This window comes from Danio rerio, chromosome 8 (assembly GCF_049306965.1).
Source record: "Danio rerio strain Tuebingen ecotype United States chromosome 8, GRCz12tu, whole genome shotgun sequence".
In the NCBI taxonomy this organism is placed as follows: domain Eukaryota; kingdom Metazoa; phylum Chordata; class Actinopteri; order Cypriniformes; family Danionidae; genus Danio; species Danio rerio.
In genome coordinates this window covers 61543122-61567500 of record NC_133183.1, presented here as the reverse complement: position 1 = coordinate 61567500, position 24379 = coordinate 61543122, and the positions used below count along the sequence as shown (strand labels likewise).

General features: G+C 36.3%; 1 protein-coding gene across 1 annotated transcript; it reads right to left on the bottom strand.

Annotated features, from left to right (window-relative positions):
• Nucleotides 1–4262: 4262 nt before the first annotated feature.
• On the bottom strand, nt 4263–22839 carry klhl22 (kelch-like family member 22). The gene is made up of 7 exons (XM_003199151.7): nt 22708–22839; nt 18787–19073; nt 15793–16270; nt 13050–13459; nt 11673–11865; nt 11043–11276; nt 4263–8519 (listed from the first exon to the last, which is right to left on the bottom strand). The coding sequence occupies exons 2-7, from the start codon at nt 19005–19007 to the stop codon at nt 8178–8180; spliced, it is 1878 nt and encodes a 625-aa protein (XP_003199199.2). The 5' UTR covers nt 19008–19073; nt 22708–22839; the 3' UTR covers nt 4263–8177.
• Between the last annotated feature and the right edge of the window lie 1540 nt (nt 22840–24379).

The following is a 24379-nucleotide window of genomic DNA, read 5'->3' as shown; positions in this document are numbered from 1 at the left end:
GGTGTTGAAATGTGTTTATGCGAGTCAAACACACTCCAAAATAACTCTGGGTTGTTTTAGGCTGATGTAAGGTTAAAATGAGGTCAAATATACCCAACGTTTTGGGATTAAAAAGTGTCGTTTCATTTTGTTTGGCTCAATGTTTGTATGCGTGCGTTTGTGTGTGTGTAGATGCTATCATGTAAATATGGAGCAAAATCTCGGAGGAATATTTCCAATACCTTGTTCCGTCTATGCCACGAAGAATTAAGGCAGTTCTGAAGGCAAAAGGGGGTCTTACCTGGTCTAACCACGATCTAGTAAGGTGTACCTAATAAAGTGGCCAGTGAGTGTATATTTAATTTTCATTTTGTAATAAACTTTTTTTTTTTTTAAACATTAAAATGTTTAAATGTTTACTTTTCATCAATGTCACATTCATACCTCATGGCTTTTAAAAATAACACACTTTTTTTTATTTATTTATTTTTTATTAACACACCGTACCTTTAATTTATCTGACTATAACGTTGACATAGACTAAAGAAGCTGTTGTTTGATTTCTGTAACACAAACTTCATGTTAATATGATGGATATACATGATAATCCCTGTGAGATTACTGTCAGAGAGAAAGAGAGGGGGTTAAGATGCTGGAACGAGACGCTGAAAGGGTTTTTATGACAAAAATAAAGTGAGCGTGAATGTCGTTGCTGTAAAAACCCTTTAAACGATACTCTAAAAGCTCCTCTGGGTCCCTTTAAAAAGACAAGCATGTGTTAATGCAGAAAGAAAGAAGATAAAACTCTGGATCAATCGTCACATTTACAAAACAGCATTTATATAAAGCTTTCACTCTTTATTTCCTTCCTCCTCTCAGCTGTTTTAAACACTGCAACTCAAATGACCACAGTAAATTCGGATGTGCTTTATTGTCAACATGAGCATTCGTGACCTTGTGCCAATGCAAACTTGTAACAATCCAGTTAAAAAAAGTTAAATGCCATTCCAAAATATTAGGAGAAACAAAAATAGTTACAGTCTGTAAGCACTCGCTGTAAAAAAGTGATTAGTTGGTTGAATATAATAACCTATATTTGACTGTAACTTTAACTTAATTTGATTGTAGTGCAATAACGTGCACCTTTTGCTTTCAAGCATTAATTATTGTAAGAAGCGCGATACAAATACACTTGAATTAAATAATTTTAAAAAGTGAGTAAACTGTTGCCTTAAAATTATGAAGTAAATGGAATTTAAAAAGTAAAAAATTAAGTTAGGCCAACTTAACAGTTACAAGTTCCAATCGGTTTACTTAATTATTATTATTTTTAAAATAACTTGTCGCTTTTAACTGTTACCGGGATGCTTAAGGGTACATGACTTTTTTTGCTATTAAACCCTAATCAAACCATACCATGACAAACTAGATATCGTTGGAAAGTCTAATGCTGTGTTCACACCAGACGCAGTACGCACAGATAAATTGCGATATTCGCGCGTAAATAGACGCATGAATATTTTGAGTGTACTCGCTTCATTCGCACGTCAAATTTGCTTCCTTCGCACGTCAAATTCATTGAGCATAGATGCAGATTCGCGTCATAAGCAGGGCATCTGTCTGCCTGGTGACTGTAGCTTCGTTGCTAAATGGCTAACATTGATTTTGATTGGCACGATTAGTGTCGCAGGATGACTAGGACGTCTTTGCATTGACTTCACATGTAATTAACTCGTACTTGATGCTTTATCTGCGTCTGGTGTGAACGCACCATAAGACTTCTGAATACATATTTTATTGCTGTTTTTGGTTATGTAGGAAAAGTAAACGATTAAATTTAATTTACTCTCACCTTATGACCTGTCGATTATTTACGGTCACATATTTAAATGATAATATTGTAGTATAAACAAAGTAATCATGACAAACTATATATCATTTGAAAGCTTAACATTTCTAATTTCCATATCTGGTGACTGATTTTTGATAGATATTAGTAAGCAACAGTTATTTATTCATTTACAACAAGTATACTCAGAGTTGTAAACATTACTTTGCTACAGCAATCCACATGACATTTGTTTTAATGTATTTAGATGTTTTGTAGAGGCTAAATTCAAAACAAATACCATCAAACGTCCTGTATTACTTGAAATGTTTATGTCTACTATAAAAACATTGTCAAAAGTATGAAAAAAATATATGTATATAACACAAATTTGATTTGTATGTGCTGGATAACCATGATAATTCCTGTGAGATTACTTTCAGAGAGAGAGAGAGAGAGAATTAAGATGCAGGAATGAGATGTTGAAAGAGTTTTCATGACAAAAATAAAGTGAAATGATGTTGCTGTAAAAACCTTTAAAACAGTGCTCTAAAAGCTCCTTGATGTCACTCTGGATACTCATCAGAATTGTAAAACATTACTTTGCTACAGCAATCCACATGTCAGTTTTACAAAATGTAGTTAGATGTTTTTTAAAGGCTAAATTAAAAATCAAATACCATTAAACTGCCTATACTACTTTACATTTTTATGTCTGCTTCAAAAAATAATGTCAAACGTATGAAAAAATACGGTTCATATGCCTGAAAACACAGGGGGCGCCCTTTTATGATCAGCAATGGAAACTGGTGGTCATGTTTGGTACTGCGGCCACACAAAATTTGACTGACAGCTCATTTTTTGTGATGTCAACTTCAAATTTGGAATATATTTCGTTCAGATACGTAGCTTTGATTTTCTGTCAATTTTAGGCTCAAACTTGTTCTGAAAAACACATATTTATGCAATAAATTAAGAACATGCATTAATTGTTTTAATATTTTCATGAACTTGAAAACACATAACTTTATTTTTCTTTAACCTTTGGAACTTTTTCACTTCATCTACAATCTAACATCTGTCTTCTTTAAAATGAGACCAAGCTTAAATCTGTGCACCAAAGTGTTGAAGCATTCATTTAACTGAAAGTGTCATATTCATGTCGAAAAACGGGCAAAAATTAAGGAAATGAGACAATGGGTTTACTCACTTTTAAAAAAAGTAAATTAACTAATCACTTCATGAAAGAATGTATATTTTTTACAACTTTGTGTCAAATATAATAAGTATCCGCTACAAATATTCAACTATTCTGCATATCCTTTTATTAAAAATTAAGAAAATCAATGATTACATTTTTTGATTTTGACATTCAACAGGGTCAACAAGATTCAACTTAAAGAGGCAATACATATTATACACTGAAGGCAGTAAATAAACAAAGCTAAAAGCAAAGTAAGAAGTGTTTATTTCAGTGCATGACATTCAGTTTCGAAGTACACAGGAGCGCTTTTTACATAGCAGAAGCCATCAGATGTGTTAAAAGAGCTCAATTAACTGAACGTAGCTTTTGCCAATTTTCATGGATTCCTGTTTGGAGCAACGAGCAACTCAACATTATATATATAATCTCAGTAATATCAGTAATTCAGTATTCAGTGCAGCAGTCGGCAACGTTTCTGACATTAAGTGCAATTTTAATTAAGTGCTATTTGAATACATTTATATTGATTTTCCCAATCTGTTTTCCATCTTTTAATAATTGTATGGGGGTCAAAGATGAGAAATATCCTTTGTGTAATAATAAAAATAGGTAAGTGACATAGAGGCTATTAAATGCCAGTAAAGTGCCTAATTTATTTATTCAAATAACTTCTGTACAACAAATTGAGCATACGAAATATGAAATCAAGACCCATCTATTGTTTGGAAGACAAATATAAAGGCTGAAAATGGTAATAATAAATATTTTGTGGCCAAAATGTGAAACTGTCAATAAATAGCTTTTAAAATGCCTTCATTGTTGTAAATATGCCTTAGAAGACACGATTTACACTGCATGACATTCTGTAAATCATGGTAAATGTAGGATTATTATTTTTTTTAATTCAATGGAAGTCAATGGTTACAGGTTTTCAGCTTTCTACAAAATATCTTCTTTAGTAGAAAAAAAGAATTGTAAAATAGTTTGGAACCAATTGACGTTCTGTTAATCATGGTAAAAAATTAAAGATTGTTATTTTTTTCATATATTTTATAAATATATGAGAATAAACTACATTAAAAGGTGTCTTTGGACGCTTGAAAACATACACGTTATTTGTATTATTTGGTTCAGATGGTTCAGGATTTGTTCATATCAGTCTCTAACTTAAACATCTCAAATATGGACTAATATATATATATATATATATATATATATATATATATATATATATATATATATATTTATTCATTTTTTCTTTTTCCTTTGGCTTAGTCTCTTTATTCATCTAGGGTCACCACAGCGGAATGAACCGCCAACTTATCTAGCATATGTTTTACACAGCGAATGCCCTTCCAGCTGCAACCCAGTACTAGGAAACATCTATACACACTCATTCACATGCACACTACGGCCAATTTAGTTTATTCAATTCTCTTAAAGAGACTGTTTTCGGACTGTGTGGGGAAACCGGAGCACCCGGAGGAAACCCACGCCAACACTGGGAGAACATGCAAACTCCACACAGAAATGCCAACTGACCCAGTAGGGAGTCGAACCAGCGACCTTCTTGCTGTGAAGCGACAGTGCTAACCACTGAGCCACCATGCCTCCCCACTTTCATAAACTATAGTTCAATCCTTTTTAGTTACATTTGCTGGAGTGTCTGACTTCAACATCTCAAATATGAATAATATTGATATATAATCTATATTATACATACTATTTTCACTCTGAAGGTTGCCAACCACTGAACACCGAATCCTATTCAACAATTCTGTCATTCTGAAAAACAGTATTGCACTAAATTCAAATCTCTTAATAAAAAAAGGCATCGGACTTACCAAAACACATCTGTAAAATAAAGGCACTGTCAACAAAATCAAATCGTTTGCATTTGTAAAGTGCATGTACAGTGTTTGCATCCCCGTTTCCCATAACTCCGAACGAAGATTCGGATGTAAAGACAAAACGAAACAAAAACGAGTCCGTACATTTAACCCACAAACAGGAAAAAGAAGAATTTGGAGATAATCTAAACCCAAACATTTCCAACTTACCTTCAGTTACAGTGGTAGCAACAATTAATGCATTGTAATAAATTCAACCTTCTGGCTAAATTCAAGACTTCTAGGTAACACACGATAGCTATGTTTCCATCCACCAATTTTTATGCGCATTTTAGAATATCACATGAAAATCTGCTTTATGGAAACGCCTAGATCAGGGATTCTCCACCGGTGGGCTTCAGCGATCCTGCTGGTGGGCCGCGAGAAATTAACAAATAATTAATCCCCAGAAATTAATAATAAAAATTATACTATAATTTTGGAATTTCATTAATAATATGCCATATTAAATTATCAAAGTAATACACTTTCTTCTGTTCTCTGATTGATTACTTCAAATTCAGCCTCATAACCACATCTGCAACTCGTACACGCAAGTCTGTTCATTCACAAACTATGCGTGAAGTGAAAGTCTCTTCTTGTGTATTTTTGTGTCAACTCATTCATTTGTTTTCTTTTCGGCTTAGTCCCTTTATTAATCCGGAGTCGCCCAGCCAACTTATCCAGCAAGTTTTTACGCAGCGGATACCCTTCCAGCCGCAACCCATCTCTTGGAAACATCCACACACACACTCATTCACACACACACTGACTCGTACACTACGGACAATTTAGCCAATTTAATTTTTAGACAATTTAATTTAGACAATTTAACCAATTCACCTGTACTGCATGTCTTTGGACAGTGGGGGAAACCGGAGCACCAAAGAACACCGGAGAACAAGCTAACTCCACACAGAAACGCCAACTGACCCAGTCATAGCTCGAACCAACAACCCAGCAACCTTCTTGCTGTGAGGCAAACCGCACTACCCACTGCGCCACTGCGTCACCGTTTACACTAATGCGTTTTAGTTTGAAAACGCATAAGTTTTGCTACGGTTACGCCGGAGTTTTCGAGCGCAGAAAACGGAGCGTTTTGGAAACGCTGAAGAGGCCGTTTTCATTCGGAAATGCTGCTGCTCTGTCTCAGTGTGGATGGGAGAAAACGGAGACATCTGTAAACGGAGGCGGGGCTGCTGAGATTCGCTACCTGATTGGGGCTTTTGTGCCATTGCGTATCCTTCCCTTATTCGTCAAGCCCCTATCACATGACTATAACACATGGCTTTAACGCTACTGGAAGACAGCAGACCAGCCTTCACTGTAAACAACAACACGGACACAGACATGGGAGCGTTGTTTGCACTATTGTCTGTTTTAGGTGCCATTGTGTAGTTATTCATTTGTTACGTTTAGTACAACTCGACCTCGTCGTCTGTCCACAAAAATACCTCTCTTGCTTTCTTTGCCATCGCGTTCATTGTTCAACCGGCGTTTGTTGACTAACAATAACCAAATGTCGAGCGAGACGCATGCTTCCTGTTTATACTAGAACGCTCATGCCCAGAGTGTGCGAATGGTCACGTGATATACGTTTTTGGTGGCGTAGTGTGGACGGACATATGTTCAGAAACGCTAGGTGAAACGCTAGTGTGGACGCAGATCGTTTTGTTTTGAAACTAAAACGCACTTGTGTGAACGGGGCCTAATTTGCCTCCCCATGTTAGGCAGGCCGCAACCCTTTCTGTTTTTAAATCTAGTCTTAAAACCCACTTTTACTCTTTGGCTTTTAATACCATATGAGAGTCATGTGTCTGTTGTATTAGTCCTTTGTTTTAGATGGTGTATGTGTGTACAGTAGAGATGCGCGGATGGGCTATTATTTCATCCGCAACCGCATCACAAAACTCATCATCCGTCCGCCATCCATCCGCACTAACATTTTCGACCAAATTTTAAAACCGCACCCGCCCGCCATCTGCTGACTGAGCTCTTTATTTGAATGGCTTATTCCTTTTTATTATTAAATGAATGTTTCTTTATTGATTATTAGAAAATAGACAATGACTTTAATGACATGTAGTTAATTCAAACGTGCAAGTCAATGCAGCATTAATTGACGCTTTGAAGTGAAGCTAAACAATACGAGGACGTGCCGTTTCATTTGATTCAATTCCTCGGTCCTTTAGTCTTTTCCTTGCGTCCTACCCTCGCATCCTATAGGGGTGGAAAGACGAGGAAAGAAAGCAAGGAAAGGAAACGAGGATACACAAATAAGAAATGAGAAGCACCCCTATAAAGCTCTCAGAATATCAGCAGTGAACTCCGTCTCCAATTGGCGCACAGGGACAAAAATAAATAAATAGCCTAAATTAAATGGACTGTACTGTACAATTTTTTTACTATTATTGTAGCCTAATAGAAAACGCATTTTGACACATCATTTCAACATTCAGACGAGAGCGCATGGCCTCAATGCGCCCGGCTGCGCTGAAGGAGCGCTCGCTCGCAGCACTTGTTGCTGGAATGCATAGAATTCTCTTGGCAAGGAGCTGTAGTCGTGGGAATGACTGCCTTGTTTCTCCTAAAAGGAAAGTAGATTTTCCTCTGCTGATCCGTCTATACGGAAGTTTGTAAAGGAATACTTCTGTACTTCATCCAGAATTAGTGTATCCGATTCCTTCTCTCATTCTGTGAAGTCAGTCCTAGGCTTTTTCGTTGGTGCGCCAGCTATGTGTACAAAAACAGTACAACCGCCCACCACCCGCCCGAATATAATTAAAATTTAATTTTTCGTCACGTCATCCGCCCCATCCGCGGTTTATCCGCAGCTGTAACCGCCATCCGCGCATCTCTAGTGTACAGCACTTTGGTAAGCACTTGTTGTTTTAAAAAGCACTTTATAAATAAATTTTAACATGACTTGACTTGAATAATATTCAGCTGCAAACTCAACCACCATCAGAGGCTCGAACCTGCGACCTTCTTGCAGTGAGGCTACAGCGCTACCCCCTGCTCCGGCCCTCCTCCTTTTTGACTAATTTGATAAAAACGCTGCTTTATTCGCAAATATTTCATGCATTATTCCAAATGTAATTCGCATCTTTGCATGGAAACACGGCTACCGCTTTTCAATAATAATAATCAAACTAAAACGCCCCCAAAACGTGACCCATTCAAGATCAGTGGAATTTTAAATACTCTCCAAGGTCATAAAGCCTGTCTTTCCCTCACTTTGTGATTTTTCTGGCCTACCTGAGCTGCGCTAATGCCATTAGTCTTCGCTGGAGTTGTCCGAGTCGTCCCAGTCCACCTCTTCCCATGATGCTTTGGCTCTTTGCTCCCAACTGTGAGCCTGAGCCATTGCTGCTCGAGGCAAAAGCAGCACACAGGCTGAAAGTCCGGATACGCGGTCCTCCAGAGCCGTGCCGCTCTCCCATCGGTCCTCGTCCGCATGATAAATGTGGACGTACTTCATTCGACTGCCTTTATCATGCGACCGTCCACCCAGAATGTAGATGCGACCATCGAGGACGGCAGTACCGGGCTCTCCATGTCCTGCTGGCAGTGGACTGACCACTGACCACACATCTGCTGTTGGGTTATAACACGCCACCTAGACATATAGAAAGATAATCCTACTTAAACACTGAAATCAATAGAGCAAATCTAGTGTGCTGCTTTGTTGTCTACTACAGTATATGGACATCTTTGAAGGGAGCATGCTAAACAATTACCGTCAATCATTATGTCATATATTTATCTGTAGCCAAATCTATTTCAGATAGGAAATCTGAAATTCTTTTGTGGTGCCCTGGAGGCTTATATACAGAAGCCAATATCAATTTAGATTGAGCTTTATTGTTTACATTCTACACTGTTATATATGCATAATGAATTGTACTGAAAACAGATCGCTGAGATATAGTGAAGATATTACTATGTATTATAGCAACGCCTCCACCTTTTCCTTTAAGACGACTCTTATGTCTATAATGATGTTCATTAGGTGTAGACTCATTTAAGGTCATGATATTATTTGGTTTCATTCAGTTGTTCTGTTAAACAGAGTACATCTAACTTTAATACGAGATTTATCTTTTGTTTATTTAAATTTTTAATTTGATGAACATTCATTCAATTATAATCTTTTAAAGGCTTTAGAAGTTTTATATATTCTGAGGTTTAGACACAGTCTCTGTTATAACATCTACTTGGCTCTATGTGCTGATTTTATATCCGTTGAATCGTCCTGATATTCGCATAACACTGATCTGAATTCAAATGAACTGAACTTCAACAGTGTTATCTGTATTAAACTGCAATAAAGTCTGTAAGCATGTGGCACTATTATGAGCACCACTGCAAATACAATGTAAATAGTCTTAAAATTTTAAAATAATAAATAATTATTTACCGCATTTTGAAGCGCTAATAATATCTAGGCTTATCACGATAAAGAATGTTTGCGGGGTGATATATTGTCACAGAAATTGTTGCCATAAGAGATATTATTGCCATTTTGGGCTCTATTTTGACGGTCCATGCGCAGAGCGCAAAACGCAGGGCGCAAACGATTTCAGGGCGTGTCAGGACACGTTTTTGCTAATTTAAGGACGGGAAAACCTGCTTTGCGCCGTGGCGCATGATCTAAAAGGGTTGAGTTTATTTTCTTAATGAGTTATAGGTGTGTTTTGAGAATAAACCAATCAGAGTCTCATCTCCCATTCCCTTTAAGAGCCAGCTGCGTCACGCCAAGAGCGCATTCGCTATTTACAGGACGTAAAGTAAGTCTAAGTGGAAAAAATGAGCATTTCACCAGCTAACAGTTAACAGTTTATTAACAGAAAACAGTTAAACAGAGCATCTACTGCGTGAGAATGAGAGATAATGGATCACTTTCACATTCACTCTTGGATAGGGAAACCTTTATGCACAGACATCAATTAGCCTATAAATAATTAATTTCATTTGTTAAGCGCAAATATTCGTTTCAAAACTATTTCTAAATTCAGTTCTAATTTCCAGCAAACAAATAAATGAACAACAATAACAAAATGTGCTCAAAAACCTGAGTTAAATCCTAAAACACATGCTGTGCCCCATATGGTCTAAAACCTGACAGGTGGGCAAATCTAAGCTTGTTTTTAATAAAACAAATATAAATATTGATATAATAAATAATACTGCTAATAATAATAACATTATACAAAAGCAAATTGTCACGAATAAACTGAAAAAGCCTCCCGAGATGAAGAAGACATAAAAGCAGTGATTTTTCATATTTATGTAGGCTAGAAAATAATATGTTTTGTGATATTTTAATCCTTTATATTTATATCTATTCTTATTATATCCTATATATATCCTTAATATTTAATTTTTTTCATATGTAAAGATATTTGCCTATTGCTCTCTTGTGTGTATTAAGCAGTGTGTAAGCGAGGTGCAACTCTGCGCTGGAGTTTAGACCGGGTTTGTTTTGGTCTAATGAAAAATCTATTATAGTTTCTCAAAATAGCAACGCGCCAGCAGTGCGCCTCAGAACGCCTTCCTTTTTAGACCAGAACGCCTATGGGCGCACAAATGAGCGCTAATGCATTTGCTATTTAAACAGCATAGCGCAACGCCTCAAAACGACTCTTGCGCCAAGCTGAAACTACCAAAAGACTACTGCACCACGCCTTGCGCCACACTGCACCGGGTGTATGATAGGGGCCTTTGTGATCATTTTATGCCACTGATTATTATATAATGATTATATAACAGCATGATAATGCAAATAGCCATAAGCACTTTAAAATACTTATTATTCTTAAGATTATTTAGATTCTATGATTTGATGTTAAATAGGTAAATGTCTTATTAAATATATAATATATTGTCTTATTAGGTTAATATCCAATTATAAACTTTTGACACAGCTGAGGTAGCACGTAAATGTCATTGTAATATGGCTTTAGCATTATTTGTGAATTTGTAAAAATATATTACAATGGCAAAAATGATTGAGGTCATTTCCAAGTATTACACGATACTTCGATATATTGATTATAGTAACATGCCGATATCAATATTGTGCATATTAATTATCATGATATATTGAATTTGGGCATATGTCTAACAGCAGATGGAGTACCTTCAGTACGTCTCTTCTGTATCCGCAGCTATCGTTGCTTCCTCCCATTACGTAAGCCCGCTCGTTGAGGGCTGCCATGCCATGCCAGGCTCGTTCCACCGGACCCTCAGCACACACACTCCAATGATTACTGCCGGGATCATAACAGTACGTCTCCTTCAGATACGCCATTCCCCGCCGGCCGCACGATATGTAGATCTTCCCATCAATCACTGCGCCAGCATGAGCATAGACCTGCAGACACAGCCATGCAGAGCGTCAACATACAGTTAAATAGCAAAATTAAGAGCCAAACTAGTAAACTCGTTGTTGTTGTTAAAGGGTATACTTAACTGAGATAGCTTCTGGAAACACATATTAACGATAAGGTACAGCTTAAGGTACAATTTAAGAATGATATGGCATTAAGAAGAAGGTTTTGAGAAAGGCAGGTCTGAAGTGTACTTGAATGTTTAAGCACACAATAGTTTACAGGAATAAGAAATGATATGCATTGTAAAGAAGGTGCAAAGATGTCACAATCAGCCTCCTGCCAGCCATGACTCAAGTGATGCTGTATTTATTATCTATAAAGTTGCCATTTCTACCATCATAATAAACAGCAGTGCATTTTCCTTCAGAAAGCCTGACCTCTCGTTTGAGCGGCGCCATGAACTCCCATGTGTTGGTCTGTGGGTTGTATCTCTCCACACAGTCCAGCTCATTGGTGTAGTCTCGTCCTCCGATGGCGTAGATGTATTTATCGACCACACAGACGCAATGATCCGCGTGCTGCTGCCGGAGAGACTCCACTGTACACCAGCTGTTTTGGCGAGGATCGTACCTTCACGAGAAGATCGTGAGAAAACAAATACTGTTAAAGGGCCATGAAACCCCCTCGTTTCACACCTCTACTTTGGAAAAAGTCAGAAAAGTGGGCGTGTCCAGCTCTGTTTAGGGGGGAGTGTCGGAGGAAGAAAAGAGGCTTGGTGTGGGAGTGTCTATTTGGGTAAGCTGAATTTCAGAGTCAAAACACACAACCACAGCGAACAATGTGACTGTGTTTACATGACCATCTGTTGTCGAATTATTTGCCAAATTATTAAACTTTAACTGCAGTTTGGCTCTTTCATTCAGGGAATTCATTCATGTATCTAGTGAAGATTTAGAAAAACTTGTTCATGCTTTTATCAGCAGCAGGGCGGATTACTGTAATGGACTCCTCACTGGTCTTCCTAAAAAGACAGTCAGACAGTTACAGCTCATCCAGAACGCTGCTGCCAGAATTCTGACCAGAACCAGAAAATCAGAGCACATCACACCTGTCCTCAGGTCTTTACACTGGGTGCCAGTTACATTCAGAATAGATTTTAAAGTATTATTACTGGTCTATAAATCACTAAATGGCCTAGGACCTAAATACATTACAGATATGCTCACTGAATACAAACCCAACAGATCACTCAGATCTTTAGGATCATATAAACTAGAAGCTCCAAGAGTTCAGTCAAAGCAGGGTGAATCTGCCTTCAGCCACTACGCCCCTCGCTGCTGGAATCAGCTTCCAGAAATGATCAGATGTGCTCCAACATTAGCCACATTCAAATCAAGACTGAAAACACATCTGTGTAGCTGTGCCTTTACTGAATGAGCACTGTGCTGCGTCCGACAGATTGCACTATCATGTTTTTCTCTTCTTCTTCATTCTTTTATATCACATTTTACCTGTTTTTATGTTTTTTTTTTACGCATTTTTATTATTTGTTTTTATTTTTATTTTACTTGTTTCTTTTATTCTTGTTTATGTAAAGCACTTTGAATTGCCACTGTGTATGAAATGTGCTATATAAATAAACTTGCCTTGCCTTGCCTTACCCTAATTAATCTAGTTACGACTTTAAATGCTGAACACTAGTATCTTGAAGAATATCTAGTCAAATATAATGGCTGTTATCATGGCAAAGAAAAAAAATCAGTTATTACAAATGAGTTATTAAAATGAATGAATGAATGTTGATCTTAACTCACCTCCAGCATCGAGCTTCAGCCCGGAAGCCGCTGGTGTTTTTGTCCCCGCCGATTAAATACACAAAGTTATTGAGCACAGCGATGCCCATGTTGGACATGCGCGGAGCGCGCTCTGCCGCCAGGCTCCGCCACTCGCTCCAGGATGGGTGGAAGACCTGAAAGCGCTCTTCATTGTCCACCAGCGCACTCGATGCATACATGCCACCAAATCCCACAATGCACTGGGAGCTGCAGCGGGGCAGAGTGAGCGGGGTTTGCATCACCGGCTGCCAAAGCTCCTGACTGTGGTAACGCAGAGCGGCAGCCACCGAGTCCCGCAGCGGGCACTGCTTTAACCGACTGTGCAAACGCTGCAAAACGTGCTTCTCCATCAGACAGAACCGCACCGCCTCCAACATCCGCAGCGGTTCCTGAAGTACAACAACATTCATAAATATACAGTTGAAGTCAAAATGATTTATACAAATAGTTGCAACCCAGGCTCATTGTGGAAACGTAGTCCCACGGACGTTTCTGGAGACCGCAGAATACGTCCCGGCGGGTACGCTGCAGTTTTTGTTTTCGCGAATCCGCGAGAGGTAGCTGTTGCACGCTTTTTCGCACCTCAGACGCCTCTCGCGGGCGCGAACCCGCCGGAGGCCGCCGTCCGACTGACCGAATGATTGACTGCGTGACCAGCCAATCGGCCGACTCGCCCTCCTCCTTTCCCGAACCCAACCAATTTTACCGATCAACCCGCAAGCCCGCCCGCTCGCTTCCCTTAACCCGAGCAACAGTTCACAAAAGCCGTCCAAAAAAAACAAAAGCCCTGATTATTTTTTTACTCCACCGCGTTTTCGGATTTCGCCGCGTTCTCGCCCTGTCATGAAACTCGTTCACTTAATTTTTGGGATTCTGTTTTTGTCTTACGTGATTGCTGGAACCGCTCTTCCCCGGACTCTAAAACGGTCGCCGTGGTCGACCCCTCTCGGCATCTCGAGCCTGCCGAGGTACACGGTGAGCTAAGTGGACAAACGGGTTGCAACGGGGAAGCCCTCCACAAGGAGGTAAGGTAAGCGCGAAAGGGAACGGCGTCACACCGCCCCGCAGCGTTCGCTTGAAAAAAAATAAACGCGGCCGTACATACCCCAGGGGACGTATTCCGCTGTCTCCAGAAACGTCCGCCGGACTACATTTTCAGAATGAGCTTGGGTTGAATAGTTGCCAAATGATGTTGAACAGATTCAGGATTTTTTTCACAGTATTTCCTATAATATTTTGTTCTTCTGGAGAAAGTCTTATTTGTTTTATTTCGGCTAGAATAAAAGCGTTTTTTAATTTTTTTAAATTCAGGTCATCTATATTTGCCCTTATGGAATGGAAGCCAGCTGGTGATCGCGTAAACACTCCTCGGATCTAGCGACAGACGTTGTTCTGCAATCTTTAGCCTCCTCAGAGCATTTGTCTCCCGTTCCGCCCTGCTCGGACCGCTGGAGTTACATGGATATAAACTAATCGTCTTTTGACGAATATGATGTTACACATCCTTTATCTTTATTAACTAATTTTTCCATAGATGTAAAGTATAATATTGACTGATAAAGAATATAAACGTAAGAGAAACCAGAGAGAAAATATAACAATAATACAAAATAGATAAACACAATGGCCAGGGCTAAGAGAGATTTAATAAGAACATCACACAAAACAGTGGCTTCCGTTACATAAGGGCAAATATAGATGACCAAAACATCATTTACTCATTTTACTCATACTCATTTTATTACCATTATGTCCAAGACACTGATATTAATATTAAATTCTACTTTTGTGCCTTAATTAACTTTTTTTCTTGCCTATTTGCTGGGTGGCGAAGCAGTGGCGCAGTAGGTAGTGCTGTCGCCTCACAGCAAGAAGGTCGCTGGGTCGCTGGTTCGAGCCTCGGCTCAGTTGGCGTTTCTATGCGGAGTTTGCATGTTCTCCCTGCGTTCGCGTGGGTTTCCTCTGGGTGCTCCGGTTTCCCCCACAGTCCAAAGACATGCGGTACAGGTGAATTGGGTAGGCTAAATTGTAATTGTGTATGAGGGTAAGTGAGTTTTTGTGTGTATTTGTGTGTGTGTGGATGTGTGAATGTTTCCCAGAGATGGGTTGCGGCTGGAAGGGCGTCCGCTACGTAAAAACTTGCTGGAAAAGTTGGTGGTTCATTCCACTGTGGCGATCCCAGATTAATAAAGGGACTAAGCCGACAAGAAATATTTGCTGGGTTAAAAATCTTAAATTAAATTGTTAAATTGCGTGAAATAAAATTGAATTTTAGCAGTCGAATTTGAACCACTGAGTTTATGGATGCGAATATTTGAACTGAAATAAAATGAACTAAAAAAAATACCTTTTTTATATTACACAACGTATTTTTAAAGAGTATTTTGTAAGTGAAAGCTGTAAATTGAATATGAATTAGTGAATTTTTAAGTAAAAAAACGTGTTTGAAATATTTTTAGTTGAAATATTCAAAGCTTAAATAAACAGATATGTTAAATTTCAGAACCTAAAAATACAAAACCTGGAATTCAAGTCATTAAAATGCAAGAACTTGATAATTCGGTGTATTATTTTTTTCAGTTTGTGCTATTCAACAAGCTTTTTAAATCAATACTTTTGGCACTGCTTTTGTTCCATAGAAATAAAATATACAGGAGGGCTAAGAATTCTGACTTTAACTCTATCTCTAGCCACATCCAGCCCAGTGCAGTGTGTTTCTCACCTGTAAGCAAACCTGGTCTTTCTCCACCTGTTCGGGAGTGTAATGGTAGTGAAGTGCGGCTTCGTACACCTCGTTCTCCGAGTCCACTTCCAGCTCGTTACTACAAAGCACACTCAACACCTTTTCTGCAGGTAGTTTCCGATACACCGGCGTGCGTGAAAACGTCTGGATGTTCTTCAGCAGATATGAGCGAATCTTTTCCCCCAGCTGGTGGAGCCCGTAGATGTCGGCCAGCTTCTCCACCTCCAGGATGTTGTCATCGTCCAGCCAGGAGAACAAGAAGTCGCAGCAGAAGCCGATCACGTCTTGGACCTGCAGCAGCGTGGCGGCACACAGCACCTCCTGCACCGTGTCCAAGTCCAGCTCCAGCTCCGAGGTGTAGATGAAGTCCAGCAGCTTCATCATGGCCGTGTATGAAACCCCATGAACAGGGATCTCAGTCTGCTGCATCTCCCGCAAACCACCTGCAAACATACCCCTGAACACACAGACGAGACAATCGTTCAAGTAAAATACAAGCTTCATTTCATTAACTTGGTAGTTTTGCAGTCGTTTTTGCTGATATATCTTGATAATAATAATAATAATAAAAAATACTTATATCATTAATATTACCTAAAAATGAATTAGTGCTAAGCAAAAATGAATCGCATCCAAAATAAAAAATAGTTTTGACGTAGTTTAAGTGTGTTTTGGTGCCCTACGAGAGGCTAGAATATTAACGCAGAAATACTGAAGTTGATATTTGTAATACATTCACTGTCACACTTTACAATAAGGTGCATTAGTTAATGTTAATTAATGCATTTACTAACATGAACAAACAATGAACAATACATGAATTACTGTATTTGTTCATGTTAGTTAACGTTAGTTAATGAAAATACAGTAGTTCATGTTAACTCATGGTGCATTAACTACTGTTAACAAGCATGGAGTTGGATGTTATTAATGCATTAGTAAATGTTCACATGCTGTACATGTGTTCATGATTAGTTCATGTAAGTAAATGCATTAACTAATGAACCTTATTGTAAAGTGTTACCACATTCACTTATCACTACATAATTGGTGCCCTTGTGTGAAGCTAAAATATCAATATTAATATCAATACCAAAATACTGATGTTAATATTTGTGATAAATTTTATAATAACAACCGTGTACTGTGTATATTTATTATGTATGTATAAATACACACATGCATGCATATATTTAATAAAATTTTTTTATTTTTTTGTAGATATAAAATTTACAGTTAAAGTCAGAACTATTAGCATTTCTTTGAATTTTTATTTTCTTTTTAAAGGTGTTTAACAGAGCAAATTTTCGCAGTATGTCTGACAATATTTTTTCTTCTGGAGAAAGTCTTCTTTGTTTTATTTCATCTAGAATAAAAGCCGTTTTAAATTTTTTAAACTAAATTTTAAGGACAAAATTATTAGCCCCTTTAAGCTACATTTTATTCGATAGTCTACAGAACAAACCATCCTTATAGAGTAACTTGCCTAATTACCCTAACCTGCCTAGTTAACTTATTTAACCAAGTTAAGCCTTTAAATGTCACTTTAAGCTGTATAGAAGTGTCTTGAAGAATATCTAGTCAAATATTATTTACTGTCATAAAATAGAAATGAGTTATTAAAACTATTATGTTAAGAAATGGGTTAAAAAAAAATCTTCTTTCCGTTAAACAGAAATTGTGAAAACAGTGGGGCTAATAATTCTGACTTCAACTGTACATGTATATGATACAAATCATATATACATTTAAGTATCTATCAAAACAGCTTTGTAGAGTTTTGTTTCTATGTGTGTGTGTGTGTCACATATTCATAATAAATATGTATGATACACATATTAATTATGGCAAAACAAACTTTCATTTACTAAATTTAATTATTAATTTATTCCAAAATCAAATGAATGTATAAAGTGATCAGCATTAGCACATTAAACTGGTCAGAAGAGACAATAAAGACATTTTTAATGTTTTAATTAATTTCATTTAGATGGTGTTTTTTTATTAAATAAAAATAGTATTCAGAGTATGAAGCAACACATCATGCAAATCATAAAATAATGAATTCTGAATAAGGACCACATGTTAATAATTCAGCTTTGCCATGACAAAATTACAGTATATCTTAAAATATTAAATATTAAATTAAAAAAATTTAATATTAAATTAACAACAAAAAATGAAAGTCTGAAGTTGTAAAAATGTTTTATTACATAATAATTACTGTGTTTACTGCTTTTATAAATGAAAAATCACACCTCTTACAGATCTCTTTTTTTAATATTTGTTTTTTTTATACGATCCTTTACAATAATATATTTCCATACTTGTGAATATACATTGCATTAGTCAGCACCAAAGCCAAAACTGGAACTAATTTAAAGATCATAGTCCAAAAATTAAGGCTTAAATTAGGATGTTAGGGGAAAATATTGAATACAATTATAATAAACTAGAAAAAATCTGGAGAAACATAAAAAATATATACATACATATTTTTTTCATAAAAGAAATATATAGGCCATCATATATATATATATATATATATATATATATATATATATATATATATATATATATATATATATGTATACAGACACACACACACACACACACATATATATATATATATATATATATTTATATATATACATATATATATATACATTTATATATATATATATATATATATATATATATATATACATATATATATACATTTATATATATATATATACATATATATATATATACATATATATATATATATATATACATATATATATACATTTATATATATATACATATATATATACATATATATATATATATATATATATATATATATATATATATATATATATATATATATATATATATATATATATATATATATATATTATTTTTATTTAATGAAGCCAGGTAAACATAATAGTCTCAGCATTCCTAACATGTAAGGACTGTCATGCATACCTAAAATAGTCACACGACGCCGCCAGGAGAATTCGGTGAGCCTGGATGGGTTTTCCTTCCACCAAGAGCACCACGTCAAACAGAATACCACCTTGTCGCAGCATAAGCAGCCCATCTAACAGCCCCTGTGAGTGGGCGGTGCTGCGATATTTCTGCTTGGCACAGGGCTGAGCGGAGCGAACGGCCCCTCCAACCGTGCAGGAGACCAAATCATCAGCCATCTTGACACAATAATGCAAACAGAAAGTGAACCTGCTCACATTTTTGTGCGTAATTCCACACCAATGCTAAAAGAAAGAATGGAGAGAAGTTAGAAAATACACACAAAACTGATGGTATATGATGATATCATAGAACCTAAATATGACAAGCATGATAACATTAACTGAGGTAAAGTTGGCTTTATATTGGCACATTCAGTCAGTGACAACTTGTGACACGCTACCTATATTGTTTACCATGGTACTTTGAATATCCGGCCCTAAATCACACGTAATTATGACATCAAAACAACATTAGCACTATTTATTTGACGGTAAACAATGTTGCACAATATTAGTCATTGGCTTCTGATATGATTTCACTATTTAGAATTTGCAAAGAGTACTTTTCTGGAAATTATATTAAGGAGAAAGTCTGAATGCGTGAATGTATAAGCAACTTTACCTCAATATAACACTACCATGAAAGCAGGAAGACATACTGTCATGAACAGTAAACAAAGTCACTGAGGTAAAGTTGGTTTTATATTCGCAGTTTTTTTACGATTGTTTACACTCTAAATAAAAATATCCACACAATTGCAAAATTCTACTCCAAGGAGAAAAACACCGCCACAGATTTGCACAACATTACACACTATGGGCTCTATTTTGACGGTCCATGCGCAGAAAAGGACAGAAAAATCCACTTTGCGCCGTGGCGCAACGTCTAAAAGGGTTGAGTTTATTTTCTTAATGAGTTTTAGGTGTGTTTTGAGAATAAACCAATCAGAGTCTCATCTTCCATTCCCTTTAAAAGCCAGCTGCGTCACGCCATGAGCGAATTTTCTATTTACATAACGTAAAGTACGTGTAAGTGGAAAAACTGAGCATTTCACTAGCAAGAAAACAGTAAAACAGAGCATCTACAGTGCGAGAATGAGAGATAAGGCATCTCAAACTCTAGTTTCACTTTCGCTCTCGTGGATAGGGAAAACTTGTATGCACAGACATCAATAAGCCTATAATTAATTTTGTTTGTTAAGCGCAAAGCTTTGTTTCAAAACTATTTCTAAATTCAGTTCTAATTTCCAGCAAACAAATAAACGAACAATAATAACGAAGTGTGCTCAAAAACCTGAGTTATATCCAAATACACATGCTGTGCCCCATATGGTCTAAAACTTGACAGGTGGACATGGTACTTTGAATATTCGGCCTGAAATCACATGTAATTATGACATCAAAAAAATATTAGCACTATTTATTTGACGGTAAACAATGTTGCACAATATTAGTCAATGGCTTCTGATATGATTTCACTATTTAGAATTTGCAAAGAATACTTTTCTGAAAATTATATTAAGGAGAAAGTCTGAATGCGTGAATGTATAAGCAACTTTACCTCAATTTAACACTACCATACATACATACCATACATACATACTGTCATGAACAGTAAACAAAGTCACTGAGGTAAAGTTGGTTTTATATTCGCAGTTTTTTTACGATTGTTTACACTCTAAATAAAAATATCCACACAATTGCAAAATTCTACTCCAAGGAGAAAAACACTGCCACAGATTTGCACAACATTACACACTATGGGCTCTATTTTGACGGTCCATGCGCAAAGCGCAAAACACAGGGTGCAAACGCTTTCAGGGCGTGTCAGAATCCACTTTTGCTAATATAAGGACAGAAAAATCCACTTTGCGCCGTGGCGCAACGTCTAAAAGGGTTGAGTTTATTTTCTTAATGAGTTATAGGTGTGTTTTGAGAATAAACCAATCAGAGTCTCATCTTCCATTCCCTTTAAAAGCCAGCTGCGTCACGCCATGAGCGCATTTTCTATTTTCATAGCGTAAAGTACGTGTAAGTGGAAAAACTGAGCATTTCACTAGCAAGAAAACAGTAAAACAGAGCATCTACAGTGCGAGAATGAGAGATAAGGCATCTCAAACTCTAGTTTCACTTTCGCTCTCGTGGATAGGGAAAACTTGTATGCACAGACATCAATAAGCCTATAATTAATTTTGTTTGTTAAGCACAAAGCTTTGTTTCAAAACTATTTCTAAATTCAGTTCTAATTTCCAGCAAACGAATAAAGGAACAATAATAACCAAGTGTGCTCAAAAACCTGAGTTACATCCAAATACACATGCTGTGCCCCATATGGTCTAAAACTTGACAGGTGCACAAATCTAAGCTTGTTTTTAATAAAACAAATATAAACATGCATATAATAAATACTGCTAATAATAATAACATTATACAAAAGCAAATTGAATGAACTGAAAAAGCCGCCGAGATGAAGAAAGTATGAAGGCAGTGGTTTTTAAATTCACGTAGGCTAGAAAATAATATGGTTTGTAATATTTTAATCCTTTATATATCCTTATTATATCCTACATATATAAATAAAAGTGCATTTTTATTCACAGAATTTCCACAAAGTATGTCAACTCACAAAACTCATGTCTTTCTTTTATCACATCCGTAACGCATTCATTTTGCCGTCATTTTAAATATAAAACACCTGAATAGACTGGGGCGAGGCAGTGGCGCAGTAGGTAGTGCTGTCGCCTCACAGCAAAAAGGTCGCTGAGTCGCTGGTTCGAACCTCGGCTCAGTTGGTGTTTCTGTGTGGAGTTTGCATGTTATCCCTGCCTTTGCGTGGGTTTCCTCCGGGTGCTCCAGTTTCCCCCACAGTCAAAACATATGCAGTACAGGTGAATTGGGTAGGCTAAATTGTCCTTAGTGTATGAGTGTGTGTGTGTGGATGTTTCCTAGAGATGGGTTGCGGCTGGAAGGGCATCCGCTGCGTAAAAATTTGCTGGATAAGTTGGCAGTTCATTCCGCTGTGGTCCCCCCTGGATTAATAAAGGGACTAAGCCGACAAGAAAATGAATGAATATACTGATATTTTTTGATGCCTGAACTCCATGGTTAAGGGGGAAGAAAAATATAAACAGATATTTCAATATTCTGTTAACATATACCTTCTCTGAGTATATACGTTTAATTTTTTTTTACTGCAAATGTCACATCCATAACGCTGGAATCAGCCATATATGTTTTGACTGAAGTGTGTATGTTTTGACTGAAGTGTGTCATTTTGCAAACAATCTAGGAATTCTCCAAATTGAGTGTGCTGTTTGAATAATTGTGATTATACTTTGAAAAAAGAACCCGGTTTTCAAAATTATGTGAGAATAATTGAAAAAAACTGTAAATAGTGTTTATCTAAGTCATACTTTCTTGCATGCTCTCACTAAATATTGAAAGTAAACGTTAGCGTGGTAAACAATATGGAAAACGTGTCGTAAGTTGTCACTGTTTAAAAAAAAATGTGTGTTTAAAAAATACTACTTTATCTCAAAACCGAAGTCATGACTGTCTCACAAAGAAATGTTAATCATAATGTTAATTTATAATTAATTGTCTCAAAAGAACCGCGTTTTTTATTGCCATTAGGCCTTTTTACTTTTACTTTCACATTTTAGGCATTCATCATGTTTCGATGTAAACACTGGCCTGCGTTTAGTCCTCCAGTGAATTAAAGTAACATTCGCAGAAAGTAACGATAACAAAGACTGATGGATATGTTTTGTTTAGCTGACAGCAGTGTGTGGTCGTTATATAAACTAGTACAGTAAATGTTGTGAGTTTGTGTGTGATGTTGTGTGTGTGTGATTTCTGCAACACTCGTTGCACTTACCAGAAAAGGTCTGACGGCGAAAACAAGCTGTTTAATGACTGCAGTCACTCGATGAAAATGATGAATATTAATATGAAAACGACGAGGACGTTTCGGGATGTTTTGATTTTTGAACGCCAGTTGAGTTTCTCCGTGATGTCACGGCAGTACTTCCGGTGTGCAGAGCAAAACAGATGATGACGTCATCAGCAGCTGTCAAATGAAAAGCGCGTGAGGGCTACTTTACATAGATATATAAATGTATATAAATATGTAAATATCTATGGCTACTTCACTGCGACGCTGGTTGAATTAGGTTACAGTAATATATAAATATTGATATCATATATAAGTTTATATATACTAAATTTATAAGTATTCAAAAAACAAACAAAACGAAATGGTGGAAAACAAAAATGTTTAAATGATACATATCAATTAATTTACTGTGGAAAAAAAACTAAATCTGTCCATGCGTCACCAACGTGGTGTAATATGGGAATATACAACATTTAAGGCTAAATTTAAACTAAGTTTAGCTTTATATTTTATACGTTTTAGTTTATACTTTTATTTAGTTTATATATTCATAAACAAAAAAAAAACAACGATATTTTTAGTTGATAAATTTAAACCAAATGTAGTTAAATTTATACATTAAAATTAATTTATAAATGTGACGCAGCCTTAATGGAGTTTAGGCGGGAATTTGTGTAGGGTGAGGGTCTGTAATGGAGAACTGATGGAAATATAGATAACTTCAGTTAAACACATTTAGTTTTGGTATGTAATCCAACTTTATTTTCATAAGGAAAAGCAGCGCTTTTCGTTTTTGTAGCACAATTACTGGCTAATGAATAGGAAGTCGCACGTTCACCTTACTGTGTCGTGAAAAATGTGTTAAATTTGAACATTAAAGTTTTAAGTTCATTGGTTCTGTAATTTTAACTACACACCTCAATCTGTTGACTATTCTTACCATAAACTTTTTTTTTTTATGTCTCATGTAGTTGTACACAGAAAGCTTCATTTTATTTATTTTTATGAATACGAACAACATATATTCCAGTAAAAAAGAGCCCAGACGTGTTTATCATGCACAGTGCTAATATTCCTTGTAGCCAGCAGAGGGCGCCAGTGATCTTTTCCTAATCACATCTCGGGACGAATAAGATGTTTTTCATCATTAATATTACAGAAACTGAACGACAACAGGTATGTTCACTCGTAATAATTTTGCAGATATTATATGATTGCAAAAAAAATGTATATGTGACTGTGGATCACAAAAAAAGTGTACATTTTTGGAAATTGAGATTAATATGTCTGAGTAGCTTTTCATTGATGTATGGATTATTAGGATAAGAAAATATTTGAGATACAAGTATTTGAATATCTGGAATGTGAGAGTTCAAAATGTAGAGAAATTCGCCTTTAAAGTTGTTCAGATTAAGTTCTTAGCAATGCACATTAATTACTATTACAATTTTTTGGATATATATATATATATATATATATATATATATATATATATATATATATATATATATATATATATATATATATGAAAAGGAAATGTACAAAATGTCATCATAAAAGTTGATATGTACCTAATATTTGAATGATTAATTAATTTAAATCGATAATTGTACCTCACAATGTATTTTTGGGGCCTCACGGTGGTGTAGTGGGT

What these genes read in the sequence shown, in the direction of transcription:
- klhl22 (XM_003199151.7), bottom strand. Translation starts at nt 19,007, where the DNA reads ATGGCTGATGATTTGGTCTCCTGCACGGTTGGAGGGGCCGTTCGCTCC. An exon ending in GCGTCGTGTGACTATTTTAG is followed by an intron (nt 16,271 to 18,786) that starts GTATGCATGACA and finishes CTGTGTGTTCAG; the next exon opens with GGGTATGTTTGCAGGTGGTT. An exon ending in ACAGAAGAGACGTACTGAAG is followed by an intron (nt 8,520 to 11,042) that starts GTACTCCATCTG and finishes CTATATGTCTAG; the next exon opens with GTGGCGTGTTATAACCCAAC.